The sequence below is a fragment of the Nipponia nippon genome, unplaced genomic scaffold (assembly GCF_047370975.1).
Source record: "Nipponia nippon isolate SJK-2023a ecotype South Korea unplaced genomic scaffold, ASM4737097v1 scaffold_2, whole genome shotgun sequence".
Classification (NCBI taxonomy): domain Eukaryota; kingdom Metazoa; phylum Chordata; class Aves; order Pelecaniformes; family Threskiornithidae; genus Nipponia; species Nipponia nippon.
The window spans coordinates 7,968,513-7,990,000 of record NW_028262336.1 but is presented as its reverse complement, the minus strand read 5'-3'; the positions used below and the strand labels follow the sequence as shown (position 1 = coordinate 7,990,000).

The window sequence follows — 21,488 nt, the reverse complement described above, 5'->3', positions numbered from 1 at the left end:
ACCGTACTCCACCAGGACACTGTTGTGCTAACAGGAACCACTGATCTGCAAATAGGTCTCCCCTTCACTCAAAAGGCTACCAAGTGCTATTATCTGATTCCGTGGGGAATGACCACACAGGAACCAACATCTGGTTTATCAGCACTCTTAACTTGTCACGCTCTACCACTTCGTATTAGAAATGAACTCTTCAAAGGCCCTCATTTGGTACGGAACTTAGGGGAACTGTGCCAAATCCCAGAGAAATAGTGTAATCAATAGAAAACCAGGATATGCAGTGGATATGGCCAGGCACACAGCAGAAAGAGTGGAAGCAGGGCAGATGCACTACCAATAATAAATAAAAAAAAAAAAATACTTTCCTGGAAACTTCACTCACCTGCACATACCACTTCTGATAGGAGAGAGGATACAAACTGTTAATCAAGGACTTGTAACTCGTCTACTAATAAAAAACAGGAGCATCTTCTAAGGAAGAATAGGCTATACGTTAAAAGGTTTGCACCAAGGAAACCTTACACTGCTTAATACTCAAAAGAAAAAAAAAACAAAACAAACCCACAACAATCAGGAATTCAGGTTGTTTCATAGGAACATAACAGAAATCTACTTCCCTGCTTGAATAAATATTTTGAGCAAGGTAAAGGAAATGCTTCTTCACTTAGATATAAAAAGTCCTCCTAAGGAACAAAAGAGAAAGTGAAGTATTCCTCTAAGTCCTTCCTTAAGTTTGCTACTTAAACATTGTAAAGTTTATATAGTCGTCTTATAGCATTGTGCTCAAAATTTTTTTTCTTTTTGCTTCCTTCATGCCCACCCAACCTCACCACTCAACCTCTGAACTTTCCTACCTCCCGCTTGTCTCTCTTGTTCTTGCTTCATTTCTGCCTGTGCTTCTCCTGTCCCGAAGAGGAAAGTTTTCTAACTAAAAAGCATACCTAGGAAACCAAGAAACAAGCAAATGTTTGCTTTTAATATTTACTGAAAAGTGTTTTAAAACAATAGCTTAATTTATAACTTTATTAACCTTTGGATACACAATATAATTTCAGTATTAAAACAAATTCCTGAAGTTGATAGCTTCTTTTCCTGGAACAGTTACAAAAATGTAGTTATTTGTTCGAAATAAATGACCACCTTAAAACAGCAGTCCTTTGTTGAAGTTTGCACAGTTACTTGTAGGTATAAAATCACTTTCTGTTGTGTACTGTAAAGGATAATTAGATGCCAAAGAGAATTTTGAGGTCAGCCAGAGTGAGCTTAGTGAGGGCCTCCCCTTTGCCTGACAGCACCTGCTGGGCAAGAACCTTCTTCCTCCTCTGGAGTTGTACAATCTTTTCTTCTACCGTTCCTTCACAGACGAACCTAAAAAAAACCCAAAGCCACATCATCTCAACTGCTTGGAAAAAGTGTCAGCATTCTATAAGCAATTCCCCACTAAATTTCCAAAGACTTGTCTCACTTAAAAATTAACAGCCTATTATGTGACTGACAAAATATACCTGTGCACAGAAAACAGCTGTTCTCATATCCAGGTATTCTAGCATTTCAAATAAAAGTCTGATGCATTTTAGGCCTCAGTCATCTGAAGCAATACTAATTCTGAGACAAAATCCTGTAATGATCGTTTGATAACTGATGGCACCTATTACACTAAAAGCATCATACACAAAATAGTATTTCAGATTCCAGTTTCTTTGAATTTGCTGTGCATTTACAATAACTAAGCTATCCTTTGAGTACTTAGTATTACAGATGCTTTTTCTAAAAGCCAGCATTGCCACTTATTAGAAGTGCTCTAAATGTTTATGTTAGTGACATTAGAAAGGTCCAGGCTTAGGGAGCACAGTGAAAAATCTCTACTCAATAAGAGAAGAGCTTGGTGCCCAAATTGTTCTCAGGAACAAACAGGACATTCCCACTAAACCACAGGCTGAAAAGCAATACGCCACTGCTAGCTATCAGGACAGCAACATGCAGGCAAGTGCCACATCAAAACATTTTCATGTGGTCTCTATCTCTGTGCCCAAACCCCAGTCTCGCTGTCAGGCCTTGTGCCTAGCTTTAAGTAAAGAAACAAGCCTCAAACCAAGGCCACCACCTAAAGCCAGACAGTACGTGAGCAGCAACAGCCTCATTTACTGCTAAGGAAAATCCTGACCTGTGTATCACAACATCCTTCTGCTGCCCCACTCGGTAAATGCGGTCACATGCCTGGTCCTCAAGAGCAGGATTCCTGCAAGGTAAAAAAAAAAATAGCTTCAGGGCTTATGGTCATGAGCAATTGAGATATTGAAGCCTCTGTGCTTGCCTCATTTGCCTGCCTCCAGAGCATCCCGTTTTCTTCCTCTGTAGAACTAAAACTGCTCCCAGGTTACCTTAGGTTTACTAGCTTGATCGCCAATATTCACCCCGACTGTATTTCCCTTGGCCCTTGGTAGAAGTATGCAACAACCCCACACAAAGTCAGCTGTATGAATTAGACCGCTGTTCCACATAGCCCCATATTTCTAGCCAATAGTTAGCAATCAGAGAAAGCTGAGTAGCTGCTGAGGAAAGAGGAGAGTGAAGCAGGAAGGCAAACTCCATTGGAAGAGGCCTTCACTCCAGAACATTTACGTAAGAAATGGTTCTGTTTGACACACGGTTACAGGGAATACTTGTTGGCATAACTTCCATATGGTAGAAACATCTCCTTAATGCTGCTACTCAGCAGCTGGTTTTGTACTGAAGCACACTAGTTTGTTTTGTAAGTTCCCATGAGCAACATTTAGTCAAAAAAAAAAAAAAAAAAAAGATGATTCTGACTTTGATGAGAGACAACATAAATGTTAGGAGCTCATATGCACTATTTTCATAGCCCTGTAAAATCCCAAGGTACGCTGATTACTGACTATGCTCAACAGTTGATTTGTTTCAAGACAAATTCCCTGTAGGCATTACAGTACCATTTTCATTACTGTAAGAAATTAAGCCAGGGACTGCCAAGTCCCCAGTATCCTTTTGTGATACAGACTGCATACCTGGTTCTTTGGATTGCTGTTCTCCTCCTCTATTTTTTTTTTTTACCCCTGCAGAACTGTATTTCATGGTGGTGAGCACTAGACTGACAAATCAGAGTGTCTTGAAAAAAGGCTGTAGTAAAAACCCTTTTCCACAACTAATCACTAGCCCTTACTCTCAACTAAACAATTCCCTCCTAACCCAGTTGTACCAGACATCACAATACACGTGGTGAGAAAGCAAGCAGCGTGCCCTACATATATCCTTGGAGACGGAACTTTTATTTCTCTTTACCAGTGCATGTCAAGGAGAAAGAGGTGGTTTCCTCCCGTCAAGTTCAGGCCAATGCCTCCAGCCAGCAACGAGACCAACATCACCTTCAAAGGCCAAAAGAGAGTTAAGTTAAAGAGCCTGTTTCCAGAAAATTAATGCTTCATATACTCCACATATTAATTTGAACCAAAGGATCTGTTTATCATATTTATATTGCATGTGTATATTTATTATGTATTTGGGAGCTTGCCAGATGTTACTTGATGAGGCACAGAAGCCTGGACATGAGAGTCATGGCTCAGAGAGGCCAGCATGGTAATTCCATGTATATTACCCCGATACATTTTTAAAGACTAGAGAAAGCACTGAAAAGCCCAGACTCTCGCCGTGTCCCACTCAAATGACAGCCTCTCTGGCGCCAGCCTGTTGCCAACAACAGGACCAATCAGCACCAACTTTGAATTAACAGTAATGATTACTTAAACACAGGCAACTGGACTGAAATGGCCGCTGCTCCTTTCACTCTGTTTCCACATAACCTAGTATTTAGAAAAAGATGAAGTAGCTGGGGAGGAACAGGGATATAGCAGATGGTCAATTTAGAGAAGATTTCTTGTACAGCAAGAAAAGAACTCGATCAAGGACAGAGACACTTGCTATATATATATTTATTACTCAATTTCACGGTATGGCACCTTAAAACCCTGATCTTGTTTAAAGAAATCAGCTATTCATATAGCTGGCAGAAATCTTCCTTTGTTTAAGTTCAAAGCTAGAAGGAGAAATATCTATTTTGTAGATAGCAGCTCGTTCAAGAAATCCAGCAAAGAAGAAAAGCTAATGCACCACATTCTCTCCTCCCAGTCACAGATCCATCCTCAGAGGAGACAGCCTGTCCTGCCTCAATCACAGGAACGTCAGTGTCCAAATGAAAGTGTAATCACTATGAACAATTAATTTGGATTCAGATGTCTTTAGTCACCTGGCAAGCTTCCTTCTCTTGGCCAAAATTTCATACTAGAAGCTATTTTCAAGAAGAGCCAATATGCTGTAGTTCGTCAGTATTTAAACACACACACCCCCTCCCCTCAAATCCTAACAGCTCATAAGTGAAAGAATTCACATGAGGTCACCTTATTTTGGATGTGTGCAAAACTACGACTTCTCTTACCCCAGTCCCAGTCGTCTTATCTTTATATTGGGGTGAGATATGCTGTTGTTAATTTTAGCCTCATTCACAGATTCAACTATCGTCCTCTCTTCTCAAAAAGATTAGTCTGGTAAAAAGTATCTGATGTGTTAGAAAACAGCAATTAAGTCTTACAGGCTCCTTGGCAAGCAGGTGATATACAGAAAGAAACATCTTTCAATGCAGAAGCATGAGCTAGAAACAACCAACCTGCTCTAAGTAGAGTTAATTGGCCCCACATCTTCCACATTACTCTGGGGCAAAAACATCTTTGAACGCACCAAAGATTTGGACAACCTTTGAACTAGCTTTGGCGTCAGATGATCTCAGTACAGAAGTTAACATCAAAAGGAGCTTTTTAGCAGCTGCTCCTGCCCATTTTAAGATTTACATTTGTTTTTACAGCTACCTCTTTCCCTGCTGATCTTGGCACCTAGAGGTCCAAATGAAAGTGGAAATCCAGGGATTCCAGTAAATGGAATCGTGAAGTCAGCTATTACAGCTGCTCATAGCAGCACTAGTAACTGTTTCCCTGCCCTGATTGCATACCTGGGGCCCTTTGGGATTGTTATTGAACTCTTCTACCACATCCATTCTCTGTTTAGGATTGACAGAGCCATCCACTGTTGCGTACTTCAGCCCTAGTCGCTGGAGGTGTACAGCCACAACTTTCAACATACTCGTCCACTGAGAGACAACAACACTGGAGAGAGAAAACAGAGTTTAGAACATGTTCTGTGTGTACTGTAACAGTTAGGTTACAGCACAGTGTCTCACGCAAGAGGAGACAATGATTCAGGCACTTTTCCCCACTGCAAACTGGAGCCAAGTCCCCCTTCCCAATTCAGAAACAGATTCACCTGTAGCTGTAGTGGTAGAATCTGCTGTGGAAGGCTAATACCCAATAAACTTCAGACAAATTAAGTCTATAACTTTCACCTCTATTTTTGGATTTTACATTGCCATCTACCAATCACAATTCTGAGCTTTTTCTGCAAAATGAATCAATAGCAACACCAAACTTGGATTCCCCTGGGCATCTCACTCCCCACACTTTTTGGATTAAACAGTTTGGGGGGCAAAAATTTGTTTGATAGCTTTTTGGTATGGAACAAAAGTAATGTTGGTGTTCCCATTCTTACGGTGGGAATGCTTTTTGGAAAAAAGCTTTCTACATATGGTGCAACTGTGAAGTTGCTCAAGAACAAGACTTCCCCTTCCAACCCACCCCCAACACAACACCACAGGTGTAACTACTTTGCAGCCACACACCTGGAAGTGCATTCTACATTGTTTAACAAAAACAAGCAGGAAACCCTGTAACACTGCAGTCTGGTGCGGAGCAAAGACAGAACTTGCACGGCGAGAGCTGCAGGACTTCAGCAACACTTAGGTCCTCTGATCAATGCATTCCTTTAGCTCAAACAGGTTCAGTTTTAACAACTACTTTATTCCCCCACTTTTTTTGGGTGATGCTGTGGGTTGCAGAGCTGAGGGCAAATATTTTTCAGCACAACCAAATTATTCCCAATTCTGGTTTTGGAGAAGAGTCCTCCTGGGCCGCAAGGCCTGAGATTCCTCACACGTTCCCTTATGTTTACACTTACCTACATCTTAAACTACCCTCTTTTGTCTTAGATTTCCCCCCCCCCCCCCCCCCCAAATCTGCTTTCAACTACTACGGTACTGCCACCATTTTATCATACCAGGAGTTTTGTATTCAATGGTTTTAAACTATTTCTGCTGCTGTCAAGAGACATGCTTCCCTCAATCACTATGACTAAAGAAAAGGACACGCTTACTAACCTTTTCTGAGACTCTGAGTGACTCTGAATAGTTTTCAGTTCAGCCAAAAGGTGAGCTATCTGCAGGAAAAAAAACCCCAAAAGTTAGTCTGCTTGCTGTCATAACCCAGATCATACTTGACTATTCTTCATTAAAATAACAAGTGATCAAAATAACTCTTCAACTGGAATTTCTTCTGTCCTCAGACTTTCAAGATATTTTAATAGTCATTAATAAGAACACTCCCACCATGGAAAATAGGGTTAAGAAATCAAATCATGCAAGCATGTTTTATAGATTCCAGCCTTCCTGTGAGAAGCCAAGTTATTGCCACCTCTCCTCTTGCTGCCATCCCACTTTTCCTAGCTCTTCACAAGCACCATGCTCTCACATGCACGCTTTTCTAAACTTCTGTGAATCCAGTGCTCAAGATTTTCACTCAGAGTTTTTCAGCACAGTCAGATTCTCACAGCTTTATTAGAAGTAGCCACTAACACCTGGTAAGTCAGAGCCTTCCCAGAAGAGGTTCAGCAGACTATCAATCTACTCACCTGATTTCATCTAAATTGCCAACTTAGCCTGATGTGCAGTTACCAAGGTGTGACAAGTCATTAACAATTTAAAAAGGCAAAGTGCTGAAATCCAAGTTTCTCAAGGGAAGTAAGAAAGCCACAGCCAGAATACCTTGGTGCTCTCCCTGGTGATTTCAAAGATATCTGTTTTAAAAGCTGTGCCATTGAGGTAGACTGTTGACTTGGCATCAGGAGTCTGGAGCTCGGAGAGGGTCAAAGCACTAAGTTGTTCCTCAATGGAGAGGGAAAGGCCTTCACTGTTCAAGTTAACTTGGTCCAGAGCCTGTGGGAAAGCAAGCAATAGGATAAGGGATCACAGTCAAGCCTGAGACCAAATTCAGTACTGATCGACAGTCTGCACGATGTCTGCTGAGGACACTAGTTTTGAAGGAAGCTATGCAATACGAAGACAGAATGATTAAGAAACACTGCTGGATCAGACCAACAGTCCCTTTGGCCCTTTATTCTGCCCCAAGAAGGCGCCGCGTAGGGAAAGCACATGAGCTCAGCCATTTTCTGTGGTCCAGTCTCCTCAGATTCCCCCTCCCATAGCATTTAACAATTGCAGGATTAAAGCTGTTAGAGGATAAATCCCTGCCTGTTCCCTTCGCATCTGGACTTATTCTACAGCTGCTTTATATGACAGAGCAAAGAACTTCTGAAAGACTAGTCTACTTCATATGCAAGGCACCTTCAGTAAAGGCACTTACAGAGCTCTCCAACAGACAAGCCTTTGAAACAGGATGCACTTGTGGACTTGTGCACTTTTCAAGACTAGGTTAAGATCAAGACGACTTCTTTGCCATTAATTTTTTTTTTTTTTAATCTGAATAAAAGTATTTCCAGAGACACAGCTGCCCATATAGGTCATGCTGGGGAACTCTTCAGTAGGAAGTATGCCCATCTAAAACCTCTCCGGCTGTAAAACACACAATCCTAGAAATGGCTCCGTTCATACATCCCTAGCTAAGAGATGCAAGGGTGTTACAAAGTCTGTTAACTTACACAAACACTTAAAAATATCCCCACAAAAAAGCCCACACCACTACAATACAATGCAATTACCACTTTCAGTAAGGAGAGATGGCAGCAGCACTGACGGAGCCTCAACAGCATGGACAAGACATGGACAGTACTTGAGACCTGGGAGGCGCTTTGGGAGCCTGCTAGAAATTCCTTTTGACTGACCCCGAACTCTTGTGCAACTGCCAAGGAAGACAAAACACCAAGAGCTCTTGGAGGCATTTCCAAGCACTGCCCAGACACCTCCAGCAAGAGTTTCATCAATAAGAGACAAGAACCAACAGGCAAGCAAATACCTGATTTAACATAGGAACCCATCAAACTCCAAAAAAAAAGACAACACAAAGCAGAGTACCACACACCTTATACTGACATCTCTTCTCTGAGCAATTAGACCTTTATTTCAGAAGGGAATTTGAGACCCAGGGTGGTTACGAGATTTGCCCAGAGCCACAATAGTGAGAACAGATTTTTGGAATACTATGATAGGATTCCTCGTAACATCAGAGGAGCATTTTCCAAAGAATTTCTAAGTCCTGACCCTACGTGGCCAGGTGTGTTAGCCCTCCTTAACTGTACACTTAAGAGGCACTTCTGCAAATGTTTTCAGGGGAGAGTGTGCTCAAACCTTTCTCAAACGGGTTACCACCAGCATACTCTCTGTCTTCGTTTTTATGCTCTTGTCTCTTTAGGTAGGATTGTAGTGTTGACCTGGAAAAACAAGACGAAGACTGTGGGACTTACAGCAGGAAAAAGAGCAAGAGGGACTTGAGCTTAAGAAGCAAGCTGATGACACATCAAGGTAAGGAAGAAAAAAACCTAGATCCATTTTGGAAAACACAAGAGGAAGCAAGTCTGCTTTTTGGAATATCTTGAATATAATAGGAGCCAGGGCCCAATGGATAACATTTTTCATAACAAAAGGACATGTTTAAATTTATATTTAAAAGGAAGGAAGACTCTTTACAGCAACACTGTTGAAAGAGACCCTAGGAGAACACAAAGGGACGCTGGGTTGCATTACAGCCATCTGGAGAGGCCAGCATAATTTCCGATTGTATAACTATCATAGGGCAAAGAAGATAAATTCTTTCCTTTACAGGTGCTGGCACATCATCTTTTAAGAACTACTGTTGTAATTCCAAGTCTTTGGAGTCTTGAAATCAATGAGATTAAGTGTAAGGCTAGAATACAAAGCTCATACAAGGCATGAACATATGGGAGAAAAGAAATGAATCAGTTTCAACTATTACCAGAACAAGCAATGTATTTTCAATCATGCTTGACAGATAGTCAGAAAGGGAAAAAATTAACAGGAATTTGTCCAAAAGCTGTTCTCATCTAAAGTGGATTTCTCTTTCTGATTTTTCATACCAATAAGAAACAAAACCACAGAATACCCTATCTCTACCCACATTCATACCTGGATCTTGCAAAGAGCACATTGTACACAGACTGCTCCTCTGCTGAAAGTTTTAACTGATGCAACTGCGTGCTACGCTGGGGCAGAGATACCTGAAGTAAAAATATACAGGATCAGATGTATACAGTGCAAAAATCCTATACAGCATTCACAAACACCAGTGTTCCAAGATTTAACACAGTATTCTAAGTCTCAGAAGATAGCTGTTTCTTCATTGAAGTTATTTGTATTAATGCAACTATGACACAACATAGATACTCACGGAACTCCAAGTAGCCTGGTTAACACTCAAGATAAAAATCTTTATTCCAAATCACCCGATAACAAAAGGCATGAGCAACTAAGTAGGGACTGCCACATAACTACCATGGAGGGATCCATTTATTGCATTGTATCAGTAGCTTCTCAATTCCCCATTCAGAATCAGACACTACACCAAAACGACACCTTTTAAAGGCTTACAAACACACCAATGACCTAATACTCAGTTTAGCAGACTATTTGTAAAGAGTAATGCAGAAAGCCAATGCCCCAGCACACACCAGATCCATTTGACATGCAGCAGCTTTGATTCTCAGAGATCAAGGCTAGCTCACGAGACCTAGGCTAACTTTCCACTAAGTGGACATCTACTTGCAATTACTTGACATATTCTTGTCTGCACGTGATTTATAACTAAAAGGTTTAATTATTCTGTATATTTCTTCTTTCTGGATAAGCAATCAAAGCATCCCACAGGCATTCGCTCCCCTTGCTCAAGAGACTGCAGCAGACAGGAAAACCCACCCATTAATAAATTTATGCGTGTAAATACTAACTGGCTGCTGCAAGGAAAACAACAGAATGGTTGTCTAGGTGTGGAGGGTGAAGTCCTTACCAAGGGCTTGCCAGCTGAATCCAGCTGGTCCTTAGTTCTCCGTAATAAGAGGCTCCTCGTTAAGAGGCTTAGCCTCTCTCCTCCCTTCTTTGTGTTGTTATCTACTTGGTATTTCCACACTTTGTATTCATCAAAAGGAGAGCAACGTAGAAACCTACAACAGGAAGGAAGGAGACTACATACCAAGGGAAGAAGAGTTCTTCAGTTACTCTTGAATGACCAGGACCAAACTCCTTGCTATCCAAAACAAACCATTTCCAAAGGCCATAACTGCTAGGAGCAGTAAAACACTTCTAGCGTAACAGCATCGATAACTTGTTTGCTCAAAAGTCTTACCATCACTCACACTGTGAAAGCATCTTTCTGATTCTGTACCCATCACTTCCTCTTAGCTCATTAGGTCTCAAGCATCACCAGCAAATGAAGGGCATCACGATCCAGAGGCACTTGCCAAAAAGCGTGTTCATTTGTTATTTCAAAATCCCATACCTCTTACTTGAAAATTAATTTCAATTATCCCAAATTCATTTCAAATGCAAGTTCTCTCTGGTTCTCCAACACCCTTCACAATCTTTTCCCTCTCAGCAATGAGGAGCACAGTTTAACCTGTTTATCATTTGTTCAGAGAAGCCAAAGTTTTCACCCTTTCCTTCAATGCCCTTGTAGCACAACACTCTTTAATAAGATCCTCCCAGGCTGCCCTGGTAGGAACAACGATTATCGCACAAAACTTCCGTTCATTAAAATTGGGTTTGTGGATATTCATCCTGGAGACATAGGAGAGCTGAAGTAATTTCCCCTTTGTCCTCTATGGAAGCAGAATAGCTACACGCAACAGTAGACACATGGTCAGCCTTGCACAATGCCTCAGCCACAGCCTTTGCAATCCAGTGCCTGAAGCGTTACTATAACTAGTCTCGCTACCCCACATATCTTAGAAACCTTTCAAACTTAGAAACAACTTCAGCACTTCATCAGTGAAGAATTACTGGAATTGGAGCCCTGTCCATGTATTCACGTGCAGCCAGCTCACCTCAGGAGAGAGTACATGTCCAGTAGGTTGTTCTGTATCGGCGTCCCGGTGACAGCCCATCTGGCACTGGCTCTCAGTTTGCACACAGCTATAGAGGTTTGAACCTTTGGGTTTTTAATATTGTGAGCTTCATCCAATATAACTCGAGCCCAAGCCACCCTGAGCAGAGGGGAACAGGGAGATGACCCAGTCTGAAAGAAAAAGCAGACTATTTATAACCCAGAGCAATAACCTTGCTAGGCTCTCTAAAGAGTCACAAGCAAACATTTTTCGAGCAAGAAGCCTTTTCCTGATGTTAGCTGGCAGTAATTTAAGCTCTTACTGTCATGTAAGAGATGCTCTAAAAAAAAAAAAAAAATCATCTCTTCAAAGCTTCCATGAAAGTTTTTAAGCCAAAGAATATAACATGTTTGTCTGTTCTTAATAACAATTTCTAATATTTTGCTGTTTTTCTTGCTTTTAGCATTTCATCACCTCTTTCTTCAAAAGAGGCATTTCATATCAGTAAAATTTTGCTAGGCTGGGACCAAGGACCACATATAATTATTCTGATCTCTCTACAGTTTTAGAGATGCCACCTTGACATTTCAGGAAATTCAAAGGCCTGTTTGCTTTAAGAGCTGCATCCAGATCTGTACACAGAGGTAGGAGACAACAATATCCACCAGCAAGGGACTTCCTCTCTACTGTGTAGCCATTACTGTGTTAGCATTCAGCAACCGCTTTATTATTTTCAAAGCCTAGCAAACACACTGCTGTTTCTTCAAGAGTGGAGCATGCAAGCTGCCTCAATCTCAGTTCAGACTGACCCAGAGCCTGAGCATGACAAGTTTCTAGTAGTTTAAAGTGACGTTGGTGCTTCAAGCAGCAAAGAACACCAAACAGGAGATTCTAGTGTTCCTTCACAGTCTCACCTCAAAAGGAGGAGTATGAGATTCATCTTAAAATTACTTTTTAAGATATTTCAACTGTATTCAATAGTAACATTCTATATTACTACAGAACAGATTTATTATGAATAGTTTTCCCTATTGTCTCTCTAAACTTCACAGCACTTTCTCTCATCACTTTATTTTTATTGTGCAAACTCAACAGGTGACTTACGGAAAAAAAAATACTTGGCTTGCTGCTCACTGCAGCATACATAAGATGCTACTTGAAACAATAATGGCTTGCAACACCTCAGAACAAAACATCTATCAACAATATGGCTTCTCACCCCCACATCATGGTCCTCAGCAGGAACTTCCCCCTCCTCTTTGCTCGTGGGAACCTCCTTGGAGAGAAGGCTGTAGGTTGTGACAACAACGTCATATTCAGAGAGCCTGCATAAAGGGAAAGTAGTAATCAGGAGCAAGAACAAATGAGGAATTCATTTTGCAGGACAGAAAAAATGTATGCTGAAGGTTTTAAGAACACCACGGTTCTACAAGAGCTGAAACACAGAGTTTTACAGAAAACTGAGCTTCATAGCAGTCAAACAGGAAGGACACGTTGTCCCCATTTTATGGACACTGGAAGCAGACACAGCATGCTCAAGACAACAGTAAAAGCCAATGGTACAGAATGCACACCACATGAGACGAACCCTACTTAGAATCTGGCATCTAGAAATACTGCTCAGCATGGCCTAAAGCGGTGTAGAAAATTTTCTGATTTATACATACACCTGATTAAAAAAAAAAATACAACCACAAAGCACAAGCATGGAAGAAACTGCCACTGACAACCTCTGCAAGCAAGAGATGTTTTAAAGAACATACACTTTTTTTTTGTTTGTTTGTTATCAGCATGTAAGCTGCCTCGGTCTCAGTTCAGACTGACCCAGAGCATGGATACAGGCCATAAAGGCTTTGCTATATACACCCTGACAGCAGACATCAGCCTGACCTTCTGGATCCTCCACATTTCCATACTTCAGGTTCTTCCATCATTCTACACCACTGAATTTCAACTCTGATATACACAATCTCTTGCTAAGTAGTATTTTACTTTTCTTGGTCATATTTATGGTTTAGCACACTTACACCTCTGCATGTTTATTTCTGTTTGGCCCATGGTACAAATAGACCCTCAGTTTGCCAAAGCCCACGCGTCTGTCAATCTCTTTCTTCCAGTGATGGATCAAGGATGCAGGACAAATGATTAAAGTGCTGTGGGAAGGGATAACAGTGGAATCTGCAGGGAAATATTGCAGACAGGTTTCAATGTCTTCATGTTAAACTACAACAAAGACAGAAGTTTTAGAAATTCACAACAATTAAGAAGATTGGTCCACTTTTCCTGTGAGCACAGTTTGTGAAGCGGACATCTCTACCTTGCATTCTTGGAGACTGTTAGTTTTGGGTGGAAAAAACTCTACTTAAACACTAACGCATTACTTCCTGTCTGCTCAGAGTTATGCTATACATCTGTGCACTTCCTTTGGATAAGCTGAAAGGAATTAACCCCGATCTCTGCTGAGAATACAGTACCAAATAAATTCTTCTTTCCTGTTCTAGAAGACTGAAATGTTACCATTTTGAACCACACAGGAAAAACAAACACACAGTCAGTAAACTTGGCAAGACAGGAAGAAGTAGTCCCACCAGTTCCACGAGGATGGAGACAGTAACAGGTTGTGGACACAGAAACAATACTCTCTAAAAACTCTAACATCCCTTATCTCTATGGACAAGATAAAAGTAATCTTATGGGGGGAAAAAAAAAGGAAAAAAAAAATCAGTCACAAGTGAATAGTAACTAATTTAAGTCCTTATGCTGTGAAAACTATGCATATGTTTGCATATGTTGAAAAAACTATGAAACTTTTTTCAAAACGGCATATGCTGGCTTCAACTGGTTCAGGAAACTAATCCATAAAAAAAAAATAAATCCCCAAACAATATCAAGTAATGAGTTGGGCAATCCTACACATCCAATGGCAGAACAAATGATACTGATCAAGGCCTTGCAAGGGAGTGCAGTAAACATTAAGCCCAATGGAATTTTCCTACAGAAGCAAAGTGAGCACAGATAGAGTCTTGGTTTATGAGCCATTAACCTATAATGCTTTAGGAATTTCAAATGGCACCGCATCATAATATATGTACTGTATGATGGAAACAATTCTGTACCATTTTTGGATAGCCATATTTCTAACTTCTCCTTTCTTTTCTCTGTCTTCAGCTGCTTCTGGGCCAGAATGAGAGCAATCATCGTTAGTGTCTTCCCCAAGCCCATGTCATCCGCTGGAAAAAGACACACAGAAGTTGTGACAACCTGCAGAAATGAGCCCCCCTAGCTCAGATCTACACCGAGGTAGATACTGCAACAGAATTGCCCTGGGGAACCCTGGAAATAAAAATACACATATGACCATTTCAGGGTATGATTTAGTAATGGGTTAATAGCTGTAATTGGTCAAAGGGCACAGAAAAACAAGCCCCTTCAACACACCTACAAAATAACCACTTATTGGCCTCCGAGTTATGTGCCAAACTGTTGCTGCCATAAATCTGCCTCCCCAAATCCACTCTCCTGTTCTGTTGCTTACCCAGAATTCCTCCACACGGCCTCTGACTCTCTCTCCAGAGTAGCCATGCAAGCGCCTGTTTTTGGTGCAGCAGCAGTGGAACCTGAGAGGGCGAGACAGAGGATTTGAAGGAAACATCTTGCAAAGTGCAGACACTTCTGCTTCCTACACCGAATTATCCAGGTGAACTGTCCTACTACAATCTTACTAAAAGGAGTTTGCCTACCTGTTCTTCTCCCACATGGACGGGAGTACCAAAGATAAGCAACTCCTGCAGACAGGAGCTCAGCAGTACCATAGATCAGGCTTTCTAATGCTTGATTCACAAGCCAACCTAGCACCTCACAGTGCTCTGAGGGCATGCAAACGCAGCTCGTTCAGGTGGAAAATCCACCCAAGCCTACCTTGCTCACAACAGGCATCACTGTCAAGGAGAGGGACTGAGAACACTTCCCCTTTTCTCACCAAGTCTAAGACCCCTACAGACTTAAACGACAGGAAGAGGGACTACATACTATCATCGTAAGTCATGAAATGGCCTTCCCCAGCACTGAAAAGGTCCCAAGAGGATCTGACAAGTGAGACAACATATATACATCAACACACCATCCTGCAGAGGCACGTGCCTTCCAATACCTTGCACATAACCTCAACTATGGGTTCTGCACCACCTGATAGATGCTGATCTGAGCTGCTCTTTGGCAGATCAGAACGGACTACTCTGGAGTCTGTTGGGTTGCATGAACTCAATCACCTGCAACACTTTTAAAAGACTACTTCTTATAGCTCACTGGGAGACCTAACTGGGAGAAAAGAGCAAAAAGAAGTTTCTCAGTGTGTTCCTCCCTAGAAACCTGCTTCTGCTCTGCCAGTCACGTACAAACAAATGGTTGCGGGTTGGTTGCTTTGTCTGAGGCACTACTACTTCATTCAAGCACTAAATACTCTGAAGACACCACAGCCAGATGGTAGAACATCAGTATTTGCAATCTGAAGCAACTCTCATGGATGGAAAGTAATTAGACTGTCTCCTTCCAGCAGGACAAAAACTGCAAAATACTTTGAAGCGTGAAAGCACAGGATGCTCTAGGGTATCACCCAGACGTTACACTTGATGATGGAGGTAACAAGAAACCTCTAAGTTCATCAGCATGACATCCTCCATCCTTGCCAACTCACCTTCAGTCCAGAGGGATCTTCAGCTACTGTTTGCTCTGTTGGACAGGATTCTAGAGATTTGTGAAGATGATTAATAGCCTCACTTGTGGCACTGTGTACAGCTCTGATTCGGTCTTCTGTCATTCTTCCTCCATATAGATTCTGCACACCAGAGTTCACTGGAAAGATACAGTATTATACATGAGGTGTGTTTACACAGCTAACTTTCCCAAGCAGATCTTTCATCTCAGAGATTGATCTCAGTGGCTACAGATGCCTTTGGGGAAGTATGCAGCTCACAGTAATAAAAAAGGTTCAGTACTCTCACGTATATCCACCAGTTGCAGGATTATTTCAAAAATAGTCCTCACCCGTGTTCTCTTTAATGAAAAAAAAAAACCCAAAAAGTCTTTCTGTACTTACTTCCAAAACCATGGCTGTAATATTCACTGGAACCCACAGCAGCAGCAGCAGCAGATGGGTGACGGTGTGAGCCTGAAAAGGTCCTTGCTGTGGGATCCTGGAGCGGTAGTGGTGTTATCAACTGTGTACCACCTGGCCTGCCAAAGGGGTTAGGCAAAGATTCCTCACGGCAGCTGCTGCTTGCGCTATCCTCCCCTTAAGAAGAAAGGAATCACAGGTTAAAAAGGTTGCACATCGGACCTCGGAGCCTTGCGTTACAGCCCAGAGAAGGGCCTTCGTTTTGCCCAATAGTCTGCTTGCAAAATATTATTAAGTGGTCACACGGATTTAATATCAGGGTAGCAGGTTACCGAGCCACTGCAACTACTAACACGCATGCTCGTAGCCTGCTCCTACATGACAGACAATGCAGTTCAGCTCAAGCCTCAATGTGTGCTTTATACCAACACAGTGAACTTCGCAACTGTGATCAGATCAGTGGAAACACAAGGTCATTTCTGAACACACCAGAGGATTTATTCCTTTTAAAGACATCTTTCTTGTCAATGTTTTGGTCACAAAAACTATCGAAACATCCAAGAACAAATGGCCCAAGAACTCATGAGCTTTCATCTCCTTCCTGGGAAAGTCTGTCTGGCTTAAAACCAGATATGGTATAAGACATTGGGACTGCTCGTTGTGTGGTGGCTTGTGAGTTACTGCTTCCTTGCTAGAGTTCTTCAGTTTCCAGAGTTGTCAAACTGGATCTTTTCATCAACACACATGATATTATGATCACATAGTAACTCTCCTGTTGAGGTGATCGTACAGGTAACTCAAGAAAATGCCTCTCTTCCACAGGTGATTAATACTAGCTAATAGAATTAGGAAATCACTTTAGAGGAACAGCACACTGGAAGCTGCTTATCTTGTATCTGGTAACTGAAACATTCAGACACAGCAACCAAAACGTGCACAAGCAGCATGGCTCCATACTGCAACAAAGAGGAAGTTAACACTTCACTGGCAAGTTCTCAGAGAGACACCTGCCTTGATCACGTAGCCAAAACTGGAAACAGAACAAGCCCTGGCTCCTAGCCATGGGAGGAAACTCTCTTGCGAAGCCAACACACTTCAGAGGAAATGTTTGAGTTGTTCTATTCATCCTTTCCCAGACACGCACTTTACAATTAACACTTTTAATCTTCAGTGAATCTCAACAAACTTTATATAGACCACATGCCATATATAAGTTTATGCTATTTTTCCTCAGTATTAACAAATATAGTAAGACAAACTGGTTTGCAAGGTTCTGAGGCAAAAAAATTTAGCCCTACCTTTTTCAGTAGTATCTGCTGTCGAAATGTTAAGAGCACTGAGTGCAGCTTCCAAATTCTGCACTTGCTTTAATAACCGCTCCCCTTTATCTGGCAGCAGCTGAATGTTCACTGTAGCCAATGTACTCTGCAAAACAAAAAAAGAATCCAAAACCTGAGCATGCTTGCCAAGCTCTCTGTCAACCGAGAACAATCAGGTCAGAAGTTTCAAACCACTAATCTTATGCCATAGTAATTTGTACTTTGATACTGTTCTACAATCTCCAAAAGCATTTAAGTGCCATTCAGTGGGATTAAATAGTCGTTTCGCAGAAAATAAACTATCCATCACTGTACTTTAGAAGAGACGGAAGGGCGCAGGGCCTCTACCTTTTTATGAAACAGGAGGAACAGGTAGTAAAGCGACTTGGACAATCTTAATATCTCTCAAAGCACCCAACATTCAACCTACTTGCACATTTCTTTCTATAGTAGCAGGAACGACACTTCTGACTGTTTATTTCAAGGTTCTGTCCTCAGCTCTAGGCAAACAGAGGTTTTTATAATAAAAACTATGGAACGTGGTTATTAGCAATTATTAAAAAAAGCGAACAGGCAGGTAGTTTATTTCCTCTTTGTGTGAGCTTTCATGGCTAGGTCACTTTTACTCCACAAGGCCAAGAGAGACCACCAGAAACAGCCACGTTATTTAAAAAGGTTAAGCTGGCTGTGCACTCTTCCATCTTATACAAATTACTTTCTGGGTAAAAGACAGACACAATCTCAGGCAGGTCAAAACTGAGCACCCCCAAATGCAGCAGGTGGTATTACCTTAGGGGTAATTGTCTCATATGTGGCTTAAAACAACTAGGCTGTGCCTAGGCTGAATTCCCTCCCTTGCCCCGTTTTCCTAAACCATCCAAATATTTTGAGTTTCTACTGTGGGGGGTTACCATATTCTGATGCCTGTCATGAGTAAGGGAAGTCGCCCTGAACACAGAACCAAAAAAAAGGAATAATAGGTGCAATAAATGACCTTCTTCTGCTTCAGCTGGACTACAAGATGGTTGTGAAGAGCTTTAGGGTCCTGGAATCCTTCCACGTGATGTGATGCTGCAGCTCCTGGCAAAGATGTCTCCTGCGTACTCTTTCCTGATTTTCCAGAAGGAATCTCTCTTGACTGCAAACCCTCAACTGATTTCTCAGGTTTACTTTTACCTGATGAGGAATAAACAAATCCTACTTCATCACTGTCACTGCCAGAGACTTCATCAGCAGGCTGTCCCAGCCCTGGCCTGATTTGTGTCTTGGGTGGCGCTGCCTCTGCGCCTCCCTTCAGGGCAGCATGTTGCAATGCCCACTGTGGTACTGCTGGGGAAATCACATCTTCTTTAGACATCGGTTTTGTCTCTCCATTCTTCCCACCAACGTATTCTTTCTCTCTGGTTTCTTTATCCCCACAGCTTTTTAAGCTTTTCTCTCCAAGCTGCTCCTCCTCTGGAGGCTTGGTACTTGTACTTTGCTTTCCAAGACTTAGTGGAAAGAGCTTTGATCTCCCACCTGGCTCTTTCTCCAAACACTCAGAAGACTTCTTGGATTCCCTGCCACTGTCATTATATTTCTCTTCCTCCCAAAGGGTGTTTTTTGCTTTCCAAGTCTCAGAAAGACCAAGTTTAGATTCAGACGCAGTGCTTTCCTTAAGTTCTGGATCACTCCTATTTCCCGTGGACTGCTTCTTTTTAGTTTTCAGCCCTTCTAGAGGTTCCTTCTCTACAGAGGAATCAGAGGTTAATTTCTTTTCTTTATATGACACCAACGCGCTCTCTTTCTCTGCTTTTACTCCTTTTGCTTTACTTTCCTCTCTGTCTCCTTGCTTAATTTGTTTCCAGGATGATCGTTCACAATTTTTGTCTATCACTTTGAAAGGATTTCTTTGGCCGCTGCGACTGAAGAGAGGTGCTGTGTTGGGCTGAGATTCTAAGGCTTTTGACACTGTGGTAGCTTTTGGATCCTGCAATATATACAAGTGAGTAAATGCTAACGTACAAATTATTAAAATCTGCTATCTAACTATACACACAACCTGATCATCTTAAGAAAGACTTCATTCTCTATGAACATCATCTTTCCTATAATTTTAACAGGATCAGGATAAACATTTTACAAGGAAAACAAAAACAAAACTGCTGGTTTTCTGCTTTCTTTGCCATTCCCATGTTTTTTGGGGATTGAGTCCCAACAGCATCATCCGCAAGAAAAGAGGACAGCCAGAGATCAAACCCAAGTTTCCTTTTAGACTGGAGAACAGCGATTACTTCACATAATTTCAGAGTAAGAGAAGCCTCATCTGGTGGACAGCAGGCTGATATGCTTTTCAGCTAGAAAATACAAACTCTCCCACTATGCAGTCTCAGAAGTGATTGAAGTATACAGAACAAAAAGTCATGCTGGAATAAGCTGATGCTATAACATAAATGAAACATACATACCTGCCATGGGATGCTTCCACACCATTTCTTCCCATTCAACTTACTTTTAAGGCACCGGTAAAACAACCTACCAAAGAATAAAACAAGAGCTGAACTGCAGGAGCCAGTAAAAGAACTCTAAGCGTTCTTTAAAAAGTACTTTGCACCAAAAGCATCACAGACAAGGTCTCTTGATCTGCACTTTACATCCAGACTCCTGCATAGCAAAAGGCCATGAACACTGGCCACAAAGCTTTTACAAAAGCGTTGTTCTCTGGATAAAGATTCCTAGGGCTTTGGGTTGTTTGTTTTTAATTTTAACAATAAATAAAAAAAGTAACCGCTCAGGCAAAAATATTGTCTATGTTCAGAGCCTCAGAAGTATCCTATGATTTCAAGGTGTAAGAAAACAGCTATTCTTTTAGTTAAACTGCACGGGCCACCTCATCTTTAAAGCACCTCAGGAACAGACAAACTTTGGATGTGATTTTTTTTAAACTGGTAGCCAACCAGGACTGCTGCAAGACCTTTATCAGAATTAAAATCAGTGAATTTGATGCAACTATCACGAGTCTTGGATGAACCCAACCACAGAGCCACGTTCAATTCTGTTAAAAACAAACATTATCTGATCACTTAGATTCATACTGTTGAATATGATTGCTAATAAAAATAGCAAACATTTTGAAACACGCTAAGTAACGGTCTCAAGGCTGGATGAGCCTTTTCAATTCCAGAAGGAAACTGCAAGTCAGCCGCCATCACACAATTCCAAACGTTCAAACCTCCACAACAAACCGTGGTGTCCACTTTGAGGAACTCACCGGTATTCATCTCTGTCCTGCTGCTGAACCAGGACTTGCAGCTCCACCGTGCAGTCCTCGTGGATCAAGCAGTGAGAAGCAGGAACACTGAAAAGAGGAAAGGAAAAGAAAAGAGGAAGAATAAAGACAAGACAAGCTGCTCAGGTAACAGCAACGGCAAAAACAATTATTTGGGACAAAATACTTGGCGAGTCTACTCAAAGCCTACTAAGACTAAGAAAACAAAAGCTTGTTACCGTTGACACAGCACTGAATTTCCCTCAGAACAGTCGCGTGTGTCCACCCCGCCCAGCCGCACACCCGCGGGCAGCGCTCCCGCCCCCCCGCCCTGCACCTACGGCGCCGGGAGGACGAAGCCGCAGGCCGCCGGGCCCTGCGCTCCGCACACGTAGAAGCTCTTCCCCTTGTTGGGGCCATCGCGGACGCCCGTCTTCAGGAAGCAGAGGGACCCTGCAGGGCGGAGAAGGGGGGAACCAGTCAGACCGGGGCCGGGACCCCCCCACAGGCGGGACACCCCCTCCCCGCCGCCCCTCACCGTGCTCGGCGCACGGCACAGCCTCCATCGCCGGGCGACAACCGCCACACCCGCTCTTGGAATCAGCCAATCCCACCCAGCGTCTGCCGACTG

The 21,488-nt window shown here is 42.1% G+C and overlaps 1 protein-coding gene across 1 annotated transcript; it reads right to left on the bottom strand.

Annotated features, from left to right (window-relative positions):
* Positions 1–1,023: 1,023 nt before the first annotated feature.
* On the bottom strand, positions 1,024–21,488 carry TTF2 (transcription termination factor 2). The gene is made up of 23 exons (XM_087757069.1): positions 21,396–21,488; positions 21,199–21,310; positions 20,861–20,947; positions 20,058–20,124; positions 18,605–19,579; positions 17,590–17,716; positions 16,274–16,468; positions 15,872–16,029; positions 14,714–14,795; positions 14,295–14,408; positions 13,206–13,356; positions 12,398–12,503; positions 11,179–11,369; positions 10,146–10,299; positions 9,269–9,360; positions 8,474–8,556; positions 7,888–8,027; positions 6,935–7,105; positions 6,272–6,330; positions 5,015–5,168; positions 3,298–3,380; positions 2,162–2,236; positions 1,024–1,365 (listed from the first exon to the last, which is right to left on the bottom strand). Exons 1-23 carry the CDS (start codon positions 21,421–21,423, stop codon positions 1,221–1,223), a joined length of 3,549 nt encoding a protein of 1,182 aa, XP_087613195.1. The 5' UTR covers positions 21,424–21,488; the 3' UTR covers positions 1,024–1,220.

Excerpts from the sequence above, each read along its gene's own strand:
- TTF2 (XM_087757069.1), bottom strand. The coding sequence starts at position 21,423 with ATGGAGGCTGTGCCGTGCGCCGAGCACG. Across the intron at positions 19,580-20,057 it reads GTGGAAGCATCCCATGGCAG|GATCCAAAAGCTACCACAGT; the intron begins GTATGTATGTTT and ends TATATATTGCAG. Across the intron at positions 8,557-9,268 it reads GTGCTCTTTGCAAGATCCAG|GTCAACACTACAATCCTACC; the intron begins GTATGAATGTGG and ends TTGTTTTTCCAG.